The following is a 19,534-nucleotide window of genomic DNA, read 5'->3' as shown; positions in this document are numbered from 1 at the left end:
GGGCCTCCCCTTAGAATCCCCTGGAGCACATCCTACACACCACACTGATGCTCCCACAGGACCAAAATAGAACTCTGTTGGGAGGGCATCAGTGAGGTCATTTCCTGACACTGGTCACATGATACTGATGGGAAAGCAGATGGAAACCACTTGGCTAAAGATTCTTTCTGAACCATTTCAATGAATACAGATCCCTGGTGCCCAGGTCCCTACTCCAAGAAGTTATGAATCTGCAGGTCAACAGTGCTGCCATGAAAGGAGTCATCAGCAAATCCCATTTTGTTCTGATGTTTCTCCAAAACCAATGTTCAGGAGTTCTGAGCTCAAAGCCTCACACTCACCACACCTAAGACCTCTCTGTAGGGCAGAATTTAGGGCAGGAGTTTCTGAGAGAGGTCAAAGCTGGAATCAGCCAGAGAAACCAGGAGTACTTGCAGTTCAGCTTTTAAAAGTTACCCTGATTAAAGTGCCTCGGACTCCCTAGGCTGAGTGTGGATTCATCCATTCAAACCAAGACAAGGATTCTGGTGAGCACTGTACGGATTATTTGAGTGCTGAATTACACTCACTTCAAATAATCTCAAATCATGTCATTACTAACAAGCATACATACATTGCTAAGAATTGTAACTTTCTAACCATAAACCTTCAACTCACGATTCATGCTAATATATCCATTTTCTACGTGTGTTATCTATGGAGTATTCCCTACAGTCATTCTCCTTCAGAGAAACTTCTGAAAATAAAACTAGTGAAATGCCTTCTAGTATGTAATTGCAGATATTTACTTTGATTTAACTTTTGATTAACAACCTTTCTACATATTTGTTACATCGTTCCCATAGGTTTCTTATATAAACTCTTGTGTTTTCAGATGCATGTTCAGGGCAAACCTCTTCCATCACTTGTTCCATTACTAGGGTTTCCTTCCAGTGTGTGTTCTCAGATGTTTAGTGAGATTACTACCATGACTAAAGGGTTTGCCAAATTCTGTACATTTATAAGGTTTCTCTCCAGTATGAACTCGCAAATATGTAGTAAGAATTGAGTTCCGATTAAAGGTTTTGCCACATTCTGTACATTTATATGGTCTCTCCCTAGTATGGATTCCCTGATGTTTAGTAAGATTAGAACCCTTAAAGAAGGCCTTGCCACATTCTGTACATTTATAACATCTATCCCCGGTATGAATTCGGAGATGTTGAGTAAGGGCCGAATTCGTAGTAAAGGCTTTGTCACATTCTTTACATTTATAAGGTCTCTCTCCAGTATGAATTTGCTGATGTTAGGTAAGATGTAAGCAACGGATAAAGGCTTTGTTACATTCTTTACATTTATAAGGTCTCTCTGCAGTATGAATTTCCTGATGTCAGGTAAGATGTGAGCATTCAATAAAGGTTTTGTTACATTCTTAACATTTATAAGACTTCTCTCCAGTATGAATTTGCTGATGTCGAGTAAGATGCGAGTACTGAATAAAGGCTTTGTTACATTCTTGACATTTATAAGGTCTCTCCCCAGAATGAATTCGCTGATGTTGAGTAAGTTGCCAGCACTGAATAAAGGCTTTGCTACATTCTTTACATTTATAAGGTCTATCCCCAGAATGAACTCGCTGATGTCGGGTAAGATCTGAACACTGAATAAATGCTTTGCTACATTCTTTACATTTATAAGGTCTCTCCCCAGAATGAATTCGCTCATGTAGAGTAAGATGTGAGGGACGACAAAAGGCTTTGTTACATTCTTTACATTTATAAGGCTTCTCTCCAGTATGAATTTGCTGCTGATGATAGGTTCGCTGTGAATAACAGATAAAGGCTTTGCCACATTCTGTACATTTATAAGGTTTCTCTCCAGTATGAATTCGCCAGTGTTCAGTAAGATGTGAGTTGTAAGTAAAGGCTTTGCCACATTCTGCACATTTATAAGGTTTCTCTCCAGTGTGAATTCGCTGATGTTGAGTAAGAACTGAGTGACGTGTAAACACTTTGCCACATTCTGTACATTTATAAGGTTTCTCTCCAGTATGAATTCGCCAGTGTTCAATAAGATGTGAGTTGTAAGTAAAGGCTTTGCCACATTCTGCACATTTATAAGGTTTCTCTCCAGTGTGAATTCGCTGATGTTGAGTAAGAACTGAGTGACGTGTAAATGCTTTGCCACATTCTGTACATTGGAAAGGTTTCCTTCCTGTATGAACTTTCTTATGTCTCCTTAGGTGGCATGATTTACTAAACAGTTTCCCACATATCTTACACTTGTTTTCTTTCTGTGAGTTCTGAGCAGTCTGTGGTTGAATAAGTTCTGAAGACTGATTAGAAACCTTACCATATTCAGTACAAGTCCTCCCTTCAGTACAAGTACTCTTATCGAGAGAAAAACCTGACATTTGATCAAAAGTATTGCTACATGTATTACTTGTAGAATCCTTGTTTGAAGATTCGGGTCCCTGATGTTTCTTAAGATTGGAGCCCCCTTCAACCATATATCCAATTTCATTGCCTGAATACCTTTTCAGTCCACCAAAAATACTCTTGTAATTATTGGAGCTGGAGCTCTTACTAAAGGTCTGACTCATTTCATTGCACATGGAAAGTTGTTGTGTACTGACCATATCACAATATGTATTGAACAATGATGGTTGGATTGCATCTCTTCCAGTATCATCAACATTATACATCTTGGAATGGAGAGAAAATATCTGTTGGGGGAAGAAAAATGAGCCCCTGCTCATGGATCCCTCAAATTGATTAGATTGTGAGTTTTCCCACTCACTGTTAAATTGTAGGTGTTCAGACATGCTTGAATGTATGTTTAGTCGAAGCCTAAGTTCAGAATTGTCTGAATGAGGATTTGCAGCAGAGACTAGATTACCTTCCAGATTTTCCAGGTTTCCTTTTAGAGAACATGTATGTTTCAAAAAAGGATGGAAATCTTTTCTTAAACACTTACACATCTTGGCAAATGTTGAAGAATGAAGTGGGTGTTTTTCCCAACTTGACTCAGGTCGCTCAATTCTTTTTCCAGTAATGTTAGAAATCTGTGTAACTGTCTCCATTTCTTTAAGTCCATATAAAGATCCTCTCTGTCTTTCATATACCCATGTACATTCCCAGTCGTTCCTTAAATTTAAGTTTCTGAGGTGAAACATTTGATATATTCCTAGGTTTGCTTTTGGGAATACATCTTCTAATGCTGGATTCTTCGGCATCAAATCCTGGGTGTCTTGTGGAGACAAGGCTGAAAGATATCAAATAACAAGTAATTTCCCCTGCTATTCCCAGTGAATATGTTTAATCATTTAGAGAAAATTGATGACCATAGCTAGTTTAAAACTAAAATAGAGATAAAACAATAAAACAAAATAGAGATGGAAGCATCAAGATGCCAGAGGACTAGGCAGATGTCGAGACCATCTCTGTCTCCACAAATGAATCAGAAATGGAACAATTCTCACAGAGCCCAGCTGAACACTAGCAGAGACCCCTTGAAATCTAAAGAAACAAGAAAGATTCCTGCTGAGTCAGGTAGGACAAGAGAAAGAAGAAGGAAAAGGAAGATGAGAGGAAGTGGGATGGGGCCTGCAACCTGGGGGGACATGAAAGTGAGAAGAGGTCTCCACATTCGGGGAAGGCCCTCATCGGGGACTCAGTTTGGACAGGAGGAGAGCCTCATTCTCTGCGGGAGAGAACACGGCAACCAGCCTGTGGCAGCAGGACAGAGAGAGACCTGCGCACGGGGCCCTGACCCCTGCCCCGCCCATCCAGCCTGAGAGGCACGACCACCACTGCAGACAAGGGCTGGGTGCTGAAATGTGGGGCTCGGAGAGCAGACCCAGCTGAGGACTGCAGTTGGCTATGAGGAAACATCCTGAAGGGATGGGACTGCGGGAGGAGCTCTGCAAATGGGATGCTTGTGGTGGAAGCCTGAACCACCAGAGAGCAGAGTGGCATTGGGGAGTGATGCCAGAGAAGAAGCCCATTGCATCCCTTGTCCCTTGTGCCGGCCCCTCCTCGCCAAGGACGATGAAGAACTCTACCTATGTAGGTCTTTTGAGCCCCCAGCCACGGCCTCCCCCATCAACCTCCTCCACAATCAGCAGACTCCTGTGCTCTGGGACAGCTCAGGAGCAGACACCTGTGAGTTGCCCACACGCTCAGATGGAGATGAAAGCACAGCTGAGCCCCAGGGATGAAGAAGAAAAGCTGACACCTCTCCCTGCAGCAACAGAAGCACAACCCATGGCCGGCTGTGTAACCTCAGCCCCTACAGAGCATCTGAATCACCTACCAGCGCTCTCTCAGTCAAGGCAGGGGCAGCTCTAGCTGCTGTAGACTCTGTGGGCTCCCACACAAGGGGGCTGGGCCAGGACAGAGCCTGACCTGCCCCAGAGCACCACAGCAGGTCCAGCTCCACGCTGAATGCAACCCCAGGACCTGACTTCACTGAATCTATGCTGGTGACCTTGTGAAAACAACATCTGTGAGACCCCAGGGCCATGTGCCATACTGCCCGTGGTTAAGGTGGGGCCAAGAGCAGTGTCAACATGACATCACATAAGAGCCTGGAGAACGCATGAGAGGGGGAACCAGAGCACACCCTGAGTGAACATCCCCAGAGGAGTAATACTCAGTGACTTTTCTCCATGTGCGGGTGCTCCAGTCCCACCTGCCTCGCACCACAGATCAGAATCACAACTAAGATTCAGATCCGGGGGCTCTATTCCACCACGCAGGGAGCAGGCACCACCAGAGAGAGGGCAGTAACAACCACAGAACAATGGGGAAACAGCCCTGAATATCCACAGCAGGCTCTGGGCACAGTTAACAGCAATCAAAGCCCAGATCAAGAGGATAAGGGCACAAACCTCGGGACCAACCTCACCCACCAAGGTGCAGACACCAGAAGGAAGACTAACTAGGTTCCTGTAGCCTTCAAAAGAGCGACTACAAACAGAATGCTGGACAAAATGAAATGGCAAAGAAATAGTTTATAGGGGAAGAAACAAGATAAGAATCTCCAGGCACACTGAATTCAGAGGTGATAGGCAATCTAATGATTACTTCCTGCTTTTAGTCCCCTTAAGTGGAGACACTGAACACTTTCACAAATCCTACGTGCCTAATAATTCTTAAATCCACTTCTTACAACACACATTTCTGAAATGGTCTATTAGATGTTTCAATCTAAAAATCATAAATGATAGAGAACTAATCAGAAACTGATACACATAAGACAATGTTCAAGGAAGTGGAATACAAATAAGATAAACTTAATAAAGTACTAGTTTTAAGAAATTAAGAAGAGAGAATTTAAAACTATGACTGAAAGAGGGAACTCTACTTATTGCTCTGTGGAGACCTAAATGGGAAGGAAATCAATAGAACGGTAAAGACTAGAGATCTCTTTAAGAAAATTAGAGGTACCGGGAATATTTCAAGCAAAGATGAGAACAATAAAGGACAGAAACGGGATGGACCTAAAAGAAGCACAAGATATTAAGAGACGTTGGCAAGAATACATGGAAGAACTATACAAAAAAGATCTTAATGACCGAGATAACCATGATGGTGTGATCACTCACCTAGGAACAGACATCCTGGCATCCAAAGTCAAGTAGGACTTAGAAGGCATGATGACCAACAAACCTAGTGGAAGTGATGGAACTCCAGCGGACCTATTTCAAGTCCTAAAAGATGATAATGCTAAAGTTTTGCCCTAGATAAGCCAGCAAATGTTGAAAACTCGGTGGACACAGGACTGGGAAAGGTCAGTTTTCATTCCAATCACAAAGAAAGAGAACGCCAAGGAATGCTCAAACTACTACACAATTTCCCTCATTTCAAACAACAGTAAAGGCTCAAATATTTTCCTAGCAAGGTTTTAACAGTATATGAACTGAGAGCTTCCAGATGTTCAAACTGGATTTAGAAACGGCAGAGGAACAAGAAACCAAATTGCCAACATCCCTTGGATCATATAAAAAGCAAGAGTTCTGGAAAAATAATTACATCTGCTATTGGCTACACCACAGCCTTTGATGGTGAGGATCACAAGAAACTGTGGAAAATTCTTAAAGAGATGGAAACACCAGACTACCTTACCTGACTCCTGAGAAATCTGTATGCATGTCAAGAAGCAACAGTGAGAACTGGACATGTGACAATGGACTGATTCCAAATTGGGAAAGGAGTTCGTCAGGGCTGTACATTGTCACCCTGCTTACTCAACTTATATTCACAATATGTCATGTAACACATCAGGTTGGATGAAGCACTAATTGGAATCAAGATTTCAGGGAGAAATATTCATAATCTCAGATGTACTGATGACACCACCCTTATAGCAGAAAGAGAAGATGAACTGAGGAGTCTCTTGATGAAACTGAAAGAAGACGGTGAAAAAGCTGAAAAACTCAACCTTCACAAAACAAAGATCATGGCACCAGTCAGATCGTTTCATGGCAATCGGCAGGAGAAACAGTGAAAGCACTGACTTTATTTTCTGGGTTCCAAAGTCACTGCAGATGGTGACTACAGCCATGAAAGTAAAAGACGCTTGCTCCTTGGAAGGAAAGCTGTGACCAAAGCTGGCAGCATATTAAAAAGCAGAAACATTACTTTGCTGACAGAGGGTCGTCTAGTTAAAGCTATGGTTTTTCCAGTAGTCATGTATGGATGTGAGAGTTGGACCATGAAGAAAGCTGAGTGCCGAAGAATTAATGCTTTTGAACTGTGGTGTTGGAGAAGACTCTTGAGAGTCTCTTGGACTGCAAGAAGAACACACCACTCCATCCTAAAGGAAATAGGATCTGAATATTCATTGGAAGGACTGATGCTGAAGCTCTGATGCTCTGGCCACCTGATGCGAAGAACTGACTCACTGAAAAAGACCCTGATGCTGGGAAAGACTGAAGATGAGAGAAGGGGACGACAGAGGATGAGATGGCTGAATGGCACCACTGACTCGATGGCCAAGAGTTTGAGCAGGCTCTGGGAGTTGATGATGGATAGGGAAGCCTGGCTTGCTGCAGACCATGGATTGCAGAGTCAGACTCGACTGAGCAACTGAACTGAACTGACTGATATGTATAATTGATTCTCTTTGCTGTTTAGGAATACAAAATTGGAAAACAGCTATATTCCAATTAGAACTTTCAAAAAAGATTTCTTTATATAACCTAAAAATTGTCATAGTTTGGATCAACTACTAATAATATAGTGGAAAATGTGCTGAGTTTATGTCAATTTATTTTAAAATTCTATGAGGTAATAGAATATAATAAAATATTTTAACAAGTTAGATGAGGACAAATACACTTAAGATATTTAATATGAGATCGCATAAGTGAAAGAGAAACTTTGAAGTCAACCTGAGATGTGCATTCTTTCATTTTTAAGAGGTTTTGTTTTCTGCAGTGAAAAATTACTTGAATTTGAAATTTATATAGAAGGTCCTATGTGTCATTCCCAGTGGATAGGAAATTATAAACCAGAGGACAGAAACCCGTCCCCAGTATTCCTAGAAGTTTGGCAGTTTGTCTACCACTCCACTCACACATTTCTGTCTAGAGGTAGAAGGAAACTTGAAAAGGACTGTCACATATTGACTCACAATTGGGCAGAGTTTTCCTAGGGCCCCCAAGCAATGGAAGAGCAACGAATGAACGCAGTTTTTCAAAAGCCAAGAGGAGACTTTTAGTTCACACTGTGGTGGAGAAAACTAATCACTGGAGATAAATTCATGAATGACTTAAGAGACAGAATGGGGCAGGTGACACATTTCTACGACAGTAGCAGACACAAACCCAGGTTTTCAAAAACCATTTCCACTGAAGCAAATCTTCCAAAGCCATGTGACGAAGGATGAGTTCCTCACTGCTCCTTGGACCACTCACTTGAGTCACCTCCATCCATTCATACCTACCTGGGTAAATGGCTGTTGTCTCCATTCTCCTTGTATTCCTGGGATCCTTCAATTGCTCCAGCAAGGCGACCAGGTCCATCTTAGAGACAAGCCCTGTTGATCAGAGAAAGGAACCTTTGTATTGTTAGAGATTCATCAGTATCAAATCCAATATGTATTCAGGTGAGATGAGAAACATTTTGTTCTAGAAAGCGATATCTGGAAATACTTTATTCAAAGCCACTGTACAATACTAACAAACACCTATCAATCAGATCCTGGGATTCTGGTCAAGTAGTACTATGGCAAAAGTAAATAGTGTCAATGTGAAATTAAGAGAGTGTGCAACTATTTAATACCACAGAACTTACACAATTACCACTAACCTAGAATGAGGAGGCGAAGTGCATCAAGGAAGAAAAACGTCACCAGCATAACGAGTCATCATGAAGCCTTTCTTTCTAAACTCACAGACACTCATTTTCCCCTAGAAAGCAGAGATCTGGGACTACTCTGGGAAGCAGAAAATTTCAGAACACATTCTAGAAATGAAGAAACCAAAACCTAGTGGGTAGGTAAAAGCGATTCTGGATGGCAGTTATTCTCACCCAAGAAGGCCAGGTTTCCATAGTTCTCTAACATCACATCCGTGTACAATTCCCGCTGACCGAGGTCCAGGCATTCCCACTCCTCTTGAGTGAAGTCTATGGCCACATCCTGGAACGTCAGCCGTCCCTGAAATACAAAGTGCAGATGCCATGGGGCCGTGGGAAGACTTCCTTATGTGACCCAAGATGGAAACAGCAAGTTCAGAGACGTGGTCGTGATTCAGTGGCTTGGCTGGTATTACAAAATATATTTTTTTACCCAGTAATCCTTTCTACCCAATTTCTAATGTGAAGAAAAGAGGATGAGTTATGATTCACAAGCCATTAGAGAAACTATTCTCATCTGAAAGAGAAATTATAAAATCATCAGGGCAAAATTAGCATATTTATTTTTTGGTGTTCTACTCCTGTGACATAAATTGTTTATCAAAGAAACAGGCAAAAAAAAAATTTAGGTGTATTCTGAGCCAAGAGTTCTGAAGTGGGGCCAAAGTGCCACATTTTTAGCAAGGTTATTTGAGTTAGAAATGTTGAAAATTCTGCTCGATGAATGATGATTTTGAACCGTAATGAAATAGAATAGTAAGGTAAGAATTCATACTTAAATTGGAACTGTAACTGTTTTACAGGTTTTAATGGGCCTAATAGGATAGTCTGGAAGCCTTCCCAAGTGGCAGTCATCCATTGAATTTGCAGGACCGGGGGAAGCTTGGTCCTTTCCACCCGTGAGAAACAGGAGTAGTCAGAAGGGAATTCTTGAGGATGTTCAGCAGTGGGGGGAAGCTTGGTTCCCTCCCCACCTCAGAGATTAGGTTAGTTAGAAATAATGAATATCAGTAATGTTGCTCTTATACCTATTGGCATATATTAACAAACAGCCATTAAGTGGCAAAGCTTAAACTTTACTTCAGCTTATGTACTTCAGATTTGAACTAATAAAACACAGACAGATTCACAGAGACAACGCTAAGAAAAGGTGATAGAAGTTTCCTTAACTGTAAAGAATACTAAAGCCAAGAAAAGGTTTATTCATTCAGGCATGTCTAATTTTTTTGTGACCCCATGGACTCTAACTTGCCAGGTTCCTCTGTCCAAGAAATTCCCAAGCAGGAATACTGGGGTGGGTAGTCATTCCCTTCCACAGAAGTTCTTAAAAAAAAAAAAAAAAAAAACTAACCAGAAAAAGAAGCAGAAGAAGAAGAAATAATTGATCAGGTCATGTTAGTATTTCCATACATACATTCCAGTTCAGTTCAGTCGCTCAGTCAGGTCCGACTCTTCACGACACCATGGACCACAGCACGCCAGACCTCCCTGTCCAACACCAAATCCCAGAGTCTACTAAGTTCATCTCACTGAGGACTGATCTACACTCCAATGGGGCTGTATACTCATTAAGGGTAAGAGAGAAAAGTTTCATGTCACTAAAGTCAGGTCATTTTGAATGGATTCAAAATGTACATAATGTTTGAGGATGAAAATCTTTATTTATACTGAGTTAATTTTTTTTTTTTTTTACACTGAGCTGTATTTAGAATTTCAGTACAGTTGAGCATAGATTAGGACTAATAAGATTCTTATAAACATTTGGAAAATACAAAACTGTGATGAGACTCTGTGATGTGAGCATGGAGTGTACTGGAAAAGATCAGACCTGGGCTTGGGCTGAAAACCCCCACTCCCAAAACCCAGCATCTCTGCTGAACACACCTGAGTGTTCATGTCCCAAAGCAGAAAGAAAGAAAGAAGACATGAAACTACCCCATTAATTGTGACAGTTTAGGTACATCCCTCACTTTTTCTTTCCAAGAAACTTGTTCAAGTAAAATGGAAAAAACAAACCCATAGAATGGGAATCTCACAGAAACACCTAAACCAGTGAACATGAGTCATGGGGCAAGAAGTACATGGAAGAATGCATTATCACTGCACGGGTATTTTGTCACTATTATGGAAACTATGATCTGAATCTATCATTAGAAAATGTTAGTTTGGGGACTTTGTGATGATCCAATGACTAAGACCCTGAGCTCCCAATGCATGGAGCTCTGGTTCTTTCCCTCATCAGGAAACCAATTGCCACATGCTGTAGCTAAGAGTGTACATGTCACAACCAAAGAACCTGCAAACTACAAGGATGACTGAAGATCCTACCTGCCACAATGAAGACCCGGTGCAGCCAAATAAATAAATATTTTTAAAAACTGTTTTATGCGAATTTCACTTCATATGTGCCTTCCCTGATCTGTAGCCTAATACTACATTTAAGTAGTTAGTCTCACTTATCGATATACAGCAGTCTCTGCAACGTTTTTATTTCTGAAACTTTTCTGAAGAACTGTGGACCGCTGAGTTCACTCTATTTATAAGGACAATCTGTAACTCCTGTTCCAATGAGCTGAAGCTGCATCCACATGTAAACTCATCACGGCATTTCCCCTACTTCACTATGATCCTAACACCAGACCACATCCCAGTGGGAGTCTCTGGTAGCAGTGCCTCCCCGTGTTGATCTCGCCCAAAGGGCATATAGTGAACAACTGAACGTCACTAATTCATGTTGAGAATTGATTAGGCTCTAGAGAAAGCCGGGATACAGACAATGGATAACAGGCTCTGGGATTTAATGGAGAAGTTAGTCTAAAGAGCTGCTCTTCACTATACTATAAGAAAAAAATGAAAAACTAAGAAGTAGACAACGACAAACCACCCAGGGAGAAAACGTAGAATCGGAGAACTAAAGGTTTGCAGGTTCTCAGTCCAGGCATTTCAGGAGGAAAAGCAGCCCAGCCCCAGACCCGGACAGGACGTTTACCTGAGAAGCTGCCATTTCCTCCTCTTCTTCCTGCTGCTCCGAGTCTTCTCTGGGGATGTTATGTCGCAAACTCACATCCACAGGTTGAGAAAATACCGTCAACGGCATCCACACAGCTCTTTGACCTGCAACTGCTGCAGGGAAAATGAAGAAAAAAGGCTCTGGTCTCTCCTGCCCTTTTCCAGCCTTTTTGGGCTTCCTCTGTTTCTTATCAGTAGGCGGCAATCAAGACTACTCTGACATGTTAATCACATTCTGTGTTGGGTGCTTACCTTTGGTGCATTCTCTTTGCAGATCACCCCGGGAGTTCTCCTTTCTTTTTGCATTACAGAGAGCAGGTCGCAGCACAATTCACGGGAGACAATGGGCCTGACTCCTGGGCTAGCTGACTTACATTATGAGAGTGTTTGAAACTCGGCGGGTGAAGACCCGCATTTAGGAGCCCTGAGCTGCAGCCTCACACCCCGCACTCCAGAGACCTCTGCGGAGCGAGGATTAGGGCGGGAACTTCTAGAAACAAAGGAAGTCGGGCAGATTGCCTGGGGAGGGGCTCTTTCTAGGATGGGTGTGGCCCTCCGCTGCCTCTGCCTGTGCCCTTGGGGGAGGGGTGGTGGGGAATGCCTGCTTGGTGGGAAGCACCTGGGGGCCTTGGGTTCCGGCAAAGCTTTGCTCTCAGAATTCTTCCCAAAGATGCCTTGCCTTTAGCGTGCTAAGTCCGACTCTTTGCCTCCCCTTGGACTGTAGCCCGCCTGGCTCCTCTGCCACTGGGGACTCTCCAGGGAAGAATACTGGAATGGGTTGCCATGACCTCCTCCAGGGGATCTTCCTGACCCAGGAATTGAACTCGTATCTCTTGGTGTCTCCTGCATTGACAAGTGGTTCTTTACCACTAGTGCCACTTGGGAAGACACAGGATACCGTGAGTATCTAGGTTTTTCTACTACCCTCTGCAGCCTGGGGACACAGGTTTTCACAAAATGATTTGAACTGTGACCACCTGTCTGCAAGCGAGGGACCTGCAGCTTCAGAGACCAGGAGGCTGGAGGTGTTTCGGTCATTGCAGAAACCAAGCACCGACTCTTGGAGAGTTGGAGAACTCAGGTTTATTATGCCGGGGGCCCAGAGGAGTTAACACTCCAAGTTCTGAGCCCCAAAGGGGTTACAGAGTTTTTATACGTGGACAGGCATGATTAAGAGAGTTTGCAGGTTTGCAGGGGCTAGGGCAATTGCAAAGAGGAGGACAAGGATGAGTTAGATTAATTCTAGTTCCTAGTATTGTGAGTCCTCACATTATGAGACCTTCGTGATCATAACTTTGCAAAAAGGAAGCTGAGTTACAGAGGCAGAAGGAGAAGGAGGCTATGAAAAAATCTGTACTTTTTCCTCTTCATTGCACCCTCTTGATGCTTCTATCACTCATTGTAGAAAGCATTATCTCATGTTTGATAGGACATTCAGAGCTCCACGTCGTTTAGGGGACTATATTGAGCTATTAACATTTGTAACTTTATGGATTCCACTCGAGAGGTAATGAACTGGATAATATCTTTGAGAATACAAGGGCCAAAAAAAGGGACTGAAAGGACATGAAGAGAGTACCGGTTAATGGGAGAAGCCAGAATGCCCAGCTCCAGATATTGTTCCAGTTACCACGGGAATTTGCTAGTTCCTCTCTGCTTTTCATGATTCATTCCCTTAGCTGTTGGGACATGTCTCTGACTATTCCTAATTGGTTTACACAAAAGCAGCGTTCTTCCTTCAAGAGAAAGAGGCAGAGTCCCGCCTTCTCAGCTGTCAGTAGGTGGAGCCCTCTCCCATTCTGTAAAAACACCTCAGCCAAGAAATCTAGCTGCTCCTGTAAGGCCACTAAGGATGTGGCTACCCTCTCAATGTTGTCTGTGTGTTGTAGCCACGCGTTCTGGGCAACAAACTCACTCAGAAGGACAACGCAGATAGTGGAGTGCAGTTTATGACACCGGCGGGGCCAAGGCAGAGTCTCCTCTTAGCCAAGGACCCCAACCAGTTTTTGTGAAAGCCTTCTATACCCTAAGTGGATAAGGTTCCCTGAAACTAGTCTGAACAAAGGAAAAAGAAAGATACAATCAAAGTTAACCAGCAATCATATGCCAGAAGCCTAGGTAGTTAAGCCTAGGTAGTTAAGACCAATAAGCCTGTGGTCATACCCAAAAAGCGTAATAGAATGAATGATTCTATTCTGTTACACAGATAATTAGGGTATTCTTTCAGGCAAAGGAGAGCCCTGGGGCTCTTCCGGGGGCCTAGTTTTCCAGTTGATATGTCGTTTCCATAGATACTAGGCATATAGCTCAAAGTCCACAGTCCAGCCCAAGATGGAGTCCTGCTTTCAAGACAGAGCCTGATCTGTTTCCTCCTTCATGTGAAGTCCTTGGATGGTGTATGGTAGAAGGTGATTGATGAAGCAACGCCTCCTATTCCAATACTTACCCTAGACAAAACTTCCAAACCAACCATTTGGTTTGGATAACCTGGATGGCTCTTTTTGACCAGGTCTGTGCTGTCAGAGGTACAGTGAGAGTCTGGTTGTTAGGGCCAATATTCATCTGGGGATCGAGGAAAGCTAAGGTGCAGATACCCATCCATTGACTGGTAGACATAAGTAAACATCTGTCCCAAAAACAAAGAAAAGGCCTTGATGGGGCGGCATCATATTGTGTCTGTGGCAAGATGAGTGGGCCATTCACCTTTTACAGTTTGATTACATTCGTCCCTGGCTAAATTGCCTACAGCTTCAGTTCCTCCATCATTTGTAAAGCATTCTGGAGCCTTTTGAGTTAACTCAATTGCCCTTAAGACTGGCCCTTGTAAAGGTGGATCTGTCAGAGTTCCCATGGCTGTTGCAATATTTAATGGTACTGGTGTAGCTGAATACCGTGGAGCTCCTAAGGATGAGCAAAGCCAGCAATCTCTGGCCAGCTGGGGTTGGTGAGGAGTTGCGTTGAGAATCTGGTACAGATGAAGGTTTAACGGGGAGTTAACTCTATAACCTGCGTCATACTACCAACAGGCAGAGCCTGATTTTGAAGGGCAAAGTTGGTCCGTGATTTCATTTGTCTGCATTATTGTCCCTGTCCAGTAGGTTTTCCCATTTATTTGGCAGACAGACAGCTGTTCTGGGTTGTAACATCTACATGGCATCTGGGCGTAGATGGAGGCACAGGGGCGTGATGGCAAGGCCATGGTGTCGGGGTCCCGCCCGGGGTTTGGATCCTCTGGTCGGGGAAAGGTAGCGTCAGTGGGGGACACAGCTGGGAAACATTTTTGGCACCCAGGACCCTGGATATACACCGCATGGTTATGAAGGCAGAAGGTGATCGGCCTATAGGATAGGCTATCTATACATTGCTCTAGCTAATGGTTGAGTAAGGGATTTTTCCAAGGGTTGACTGTAATGTTGACAGGTGCATGATGGATAAGGAACGGCTTCATCTGTTACAGCAAGGGACACCAAAAGGCTCCAAAGCAGCTGCACATAACAGGTAACTGAGCACTAGCAAAAGGTTTTCTCCGCATCTCTGAGTTGTCACGGCTATAGCAACTGAGCCTATCGTGAAGTGGGGTCAGCTATCCTGTGAGCGATTTAGATAGGAGGGAGAACCGATCATAGAAACATCTAATTAGAATGAAGCTTCCCACTGCGGTGAATTAACAGACAGCTAACCGCACCTTCTGACCCATATCCCACTCCTGGGGTGCTACTGAAGCTAGGCCTGTAGCAAAGAGTACAACAATAATACCAATGAGGAATAGAGGCCAAAGTTGACAGTAAAAATCCATTGATATCTTGAAAGCCAGATCCTCAAGCTTCTGTGAGTTGACCAGCCAGCTGCCAGAGGGTGGCTCGAACAAGGCTGAAGAATCGTCAAGCTTCTGCCGTGCGTGAATGGCACGTGACTAGTCAGCTGCTGGAGCGGCTAGAGCAGGCGCAGCGTCTTTGGTGGGTGAGTGCCGTTGGTTATGGAACCAGACCTTGAGGGGATTTCTGGGGTCCCAGATTGTTTTTCAGGTGTCCTCATCACAGGAAGCCGCTGCCTTCTTGACTCTGGTGTGGTGGATCCAAGGGATGACGCCTGTAAGTTTAAGAGCAATAGGGGTCGCCAGGACAACTGTGTGAGGGCCTGTCTCCTGGCGGACATGGTTCTTCTTGCCAATCTTCAACCCATACCTCATCTCCTGGATGATTGGGATGAACCCAATTGCCCAAAGGAATGGGTGTCATTTCGAAGGTTTCTCGGGCGATATGATGGAAGACGTTTCCCAGGAAATGGAGGTGTCGGGACATCTCCAGGTCAGCTAATTGTTGGGGGTTTCCCTTGAGTTTTCCTATCACTGGAGGTTTTCTCCCATATAAGATCTCAAAGGGAGAATAGCCTGAGGACTCAGGGTGCATCGGGCTTGGAGTCAGGCTGGGGGGTAACATGTCGATCCAAGATAACTGGTCTCCTGACGGAGTTTAGCTAATGTAGTCCTGAGGTTACAATTCACGCGTTCAACTTTCCCTGAGCTCTGAGGCCTGTAAGCGTTGTGAAGCTTCTATTCGAGGCCGTGTCCCGGATGAGGTTTGGATTACCTGAGACACAAATGCTGGCCTATTGTCAGACCCTAGGGGGAGAGACAGCTCATATCTCAGGATCATGTCTCTTCACAGGGCCTTGGCCATTTGTCGTGCCCGTTCAGTGCATGTGGGGTAGGCTTCAGCCCATCCTGAGTAGGTGTAGACTACCACAAGGAAATACTTATAGCCTCTATAGGGCTTGACTTCAGTAAAGTCCACTTCTAGATCTTCTAACGGCAGTGTCCCAACGGTCAGCACCCCTGGGTTGGGTCTTGGTCCTTGGCTGGCGTTGTTCTGAGCACACGACACAGAACTAGCACTGATCTGCACACACAGGGCTGGGAGCTTAGGAACAAAATAGAAGTGGCTCAGTAAGGTCGCCAGCGCAGGTTTTCCTAAAGGAGTTTTCTCATGATGCTGTTTTACCAGCTGGATTTCTATATTGCTGGACACAAGGAGTCTTTGTTCTGGGAGCTTCTAACAGCTCTCCTTTTCTTTTATTCTTCCCTCATTTAGAGCCCATTGATCTTCTTCCTGGCATATTTTGGGGATGGAGGCAATTCTGGTGCCAAGAGGACCTTAACGATTGACTCAGGGCTCACTTTGGGCCTCGGATGGGTGGCCACTTCCTTGGCTGCCTGGTCAGTGAACCGATTTCTGTTGCTGATAAGATCAATTCCTCGCTGATGGCCTTTACAATGGATGACTGCCACTTGGGAAGGCTTCCAGACTGCTTCTAACAGCTGAAGGATTTCTTTTTTGTTTGTAATCTCCTCCCCCCCTTCCCTGCTGACAATAGTCCCCTTTCTTTAGAAGTGGCTCCATGTACATCTAAAGTAGCAAAAGGCATTCCTTGCCTCGGTATACATGTTGAGTCCTTTCCCTTCGCGTGCCTTAGCACCTGGGCGAGTGCCCATAGTTCAGCCCTCGGTGCTGGCCCTCGGCCTTCACTATCTCATCGGTTCTTGTTAAGGCAGAGCCCCCTTTGCGCTCTCCGTCTTGGATAAAAGTGCTTCCATCGGTGAACAGTTCCATTTCTCGGTTCTAGTGGGGAATGTCCATCAGGCCCAGCCTGCTCGAGTAAATCTCTATGAGCTCCTCACAGTTATGATCGGGGTTCCTGCTTCTGTAGGAACAAACTGGTGGGGTTCAGTGTCCGCACAGTCTCGAGTTGGACCCATGGGTTTTTGGAAAGCAGTTCTTGATAGTGAATCATCCTGGAGTTGGCCAGCTGCTGGAGTCCAACCCCAGCGGGCCCAGGAATACCCGAGGGATGAGTGGTGTCGGCGAAGAAGAAGACAAACACACAGAGACGGTTGCGTGGAGGAAAAAGCTTCTTTTTTTTTTTTTTTTTTTTTTTAGGACAACTCAGTTTTTATAGAATGAAAGTTACCTCCCCCTTAAGTCACCACATATTACATCAGATATTGGTTTCATGCTTCTGTCAATATTTTTCTTTCCCATGTTTCTCCCCTGTGTATTCATCTGGAACATTTCCAATTACAGGGTGTTTTTCTTAAATGTCCCGTACATTAGTCTTCTTGCCTCAATGGCCTAACATTTTTACTCCAACAAAAACAACGTTCCACAAATTTCAGGTATAGCATGAATTCGTTAAACAATAAAACAATACATGGGAAGGGCTACACAAACATGTTTGACATTTCTGAGAATAGTACCATGTGAAAACACTGATATTTTTCTTTACCTAAAATTGCAAAGTCTACAGTGATTAACTATGCAGCAGTAAAACACCTCTATTAATAGTGAGGTAATGGCAGTGAGCTGGTTAATATAAATCTATTGAAATACTATGTACCCAATTTCCTAACTCTACAGAAATACCCATAATCTTCTATTTTTTTTTTTTATGTTGTTTAAAGAAAGGGAAACAATGGACAAATAGCAGCAAGGAAATAGCAGTAATGAAAACCCTCTCAACCAAGGAGCAAGTAAACTAAAGCAGTATATCTACTTCTAAATCTAAATGTCTCTACTCTTTTCTATTCTAGAACATTATCATCTTTTCGGCAAGCAGCCAAACTATGCCTGTGGCCTTTTCCTTTTTTTTTTTTTTTTTTTTTTTTGCCTTTTCCTTTTTGACTTGATGTTTATGGACGTGTCTTCAGCAAGAGCAGTCATGAGCATTTCTAAATAGGCTTGGACTTTCCCAACGAGGCCTTATTACTATATATTACATTTCCAAAAATTAATAGAAAGCCCAACAACAGTGAGACAGAAAGAGGAAAGGGACATACCGGGCCCCCTGGACAACCCCGAGGGGAAGAGCTGCCTCGCAGGTTCCTCTCTCATCCCCTGACCTTGTCACGGTCTGGCTCCGTCCCGGTGATTCCTGAGGGGACATATTGGGCCCCCGGGGCAGCCCCGTGTGAGGAACAGCTGCCTTGAAGGTTCCTCTCTCGTCCCATGACCTTGTCACAGACTGGGCGCATTCCGGCGGCTCCCCACAGCCAGCCACTTACGTGCCCTGTTTCCAGGGCAGTAACAGCATGGTGAATCTTTACATTTACATTTTGTCCTAGTGTAAGCTTATCTGCTTCTCTGGCCAGAATCACAGTGGCAGCCAAAGCGCGGAGGTGTGGCGGCCATCCCACGGCCACTGGATCCAGTGGTTTGGACAGGTATGCGTCTGGGCACTGCCATGTCCCAGCTGTTTGTGTGAGGACCCCCAGTGCAGTCTGATTTTGTTCATGTACAAAGAGGGTAAAGCCCCGTGTCTCATCTGGCAGCCCTAATGCTAGAGCGCTGCTCAAGAGTCTCTTAATCTCCTTGAAGGCCTCTCTTTGTTCAGGTTCCCACCCCAGGGGCTCCTTACCAGACCCTGCTGTGGCTATAAACAAAGGCTTCATTATTTCAGAGAAACCTGATCTCCAGATCAGCAGAATCCAGCAGCCCCATCTCATGGACTGCTTTCTTGGTTTTCAACCGAAGTGTTGAACAGATGGCTTCTTTCCTCTCATGTCCCAGTGCCCGATGCCCTTTTGAGATGACAAACCCGAGGTACTCGGCCTCTTGTCTGCTGATCTGAGCCTATTTCCATGCACCTTGTGCCCAATGGTGGAGAGTGGAGCCGTCAGGGCCCTGGTGCCTCCAGCAGTCCCCTGGGAGGGACCGGCTAGCACCAGGTCATCCCTGCGCTGGAGTGGGGTGCAGTTCAAAGTGTCTCCAGGAGAGGCAGCAAGATCTGTAGCCAAGTGTTCACCAAACAGGGCAGGTGAGTTCCTGAAGTTTGTGGCAGTCTGGTTCAAGTCAGCTGTGTCTTTTTCCCGGTGTGTGGGTCCTCCCACTCAAAGTCAAACAAGGGCTGGCTGGCTGGTGACAGTCAGAGGCAGAAGAATGCATCCTTGAGACCGAGGCAGGTGAAGAGCATGTCTGAGCCGCTAAGAGACTCAGGAGAGTGTAAGGATTTGGGGCCACTGGATGGATGATGATCACTGCACTGTTGATGGCGCTGAGGTTCTGGACGGGGCTGTAGTCATTTCCTCCAGACTTTTTGACTGGTAAGAGTGGGGTGTTCCAAGGAGACTGACGTTTGATTATGATCTCGGCATCTGGTAGGCGCTGGCTGTGGTCCCGAATTCCGAGGCG

General features: G+C 44.5%; 1 protein-coding gene across 1 annotated transcript in view; it reads right to left on the bottom strand.

Moving 5' to 3' along the window:
- Positions 1-19,534, bottom strand: part of LOC133055191 (zinc finger protein 208-like) — an 83,885-nt gene that overhangs the window by 29,327 nt on the left and 35,024 nt on the right. Inside the window, 1 exon segment of the mRNA XM_061140621.1 lies at positions 918-2,265. Within this exon segment, the coding sequence (XP_060996604.1) occupies positions 918-2,265 (1,348 nt within the window).

This window comes from Dama dama, chromosome 4 (genome assembly GCF_033118175.1).
Source record: "Dama dama isolate Ldn47 chromosome 4, ASM3311817v1, whole genome shotgun sequence".
NCBI lineage: Eukaryota > Metazoa > Chordata > Mammalia > Artiodactyla > Cervidae > Dama > Dama dama.
Note: the sequence above shows the minus strand (reverse complement) of the source record. Positions and strands in the feature narration are given on the sequence as shown.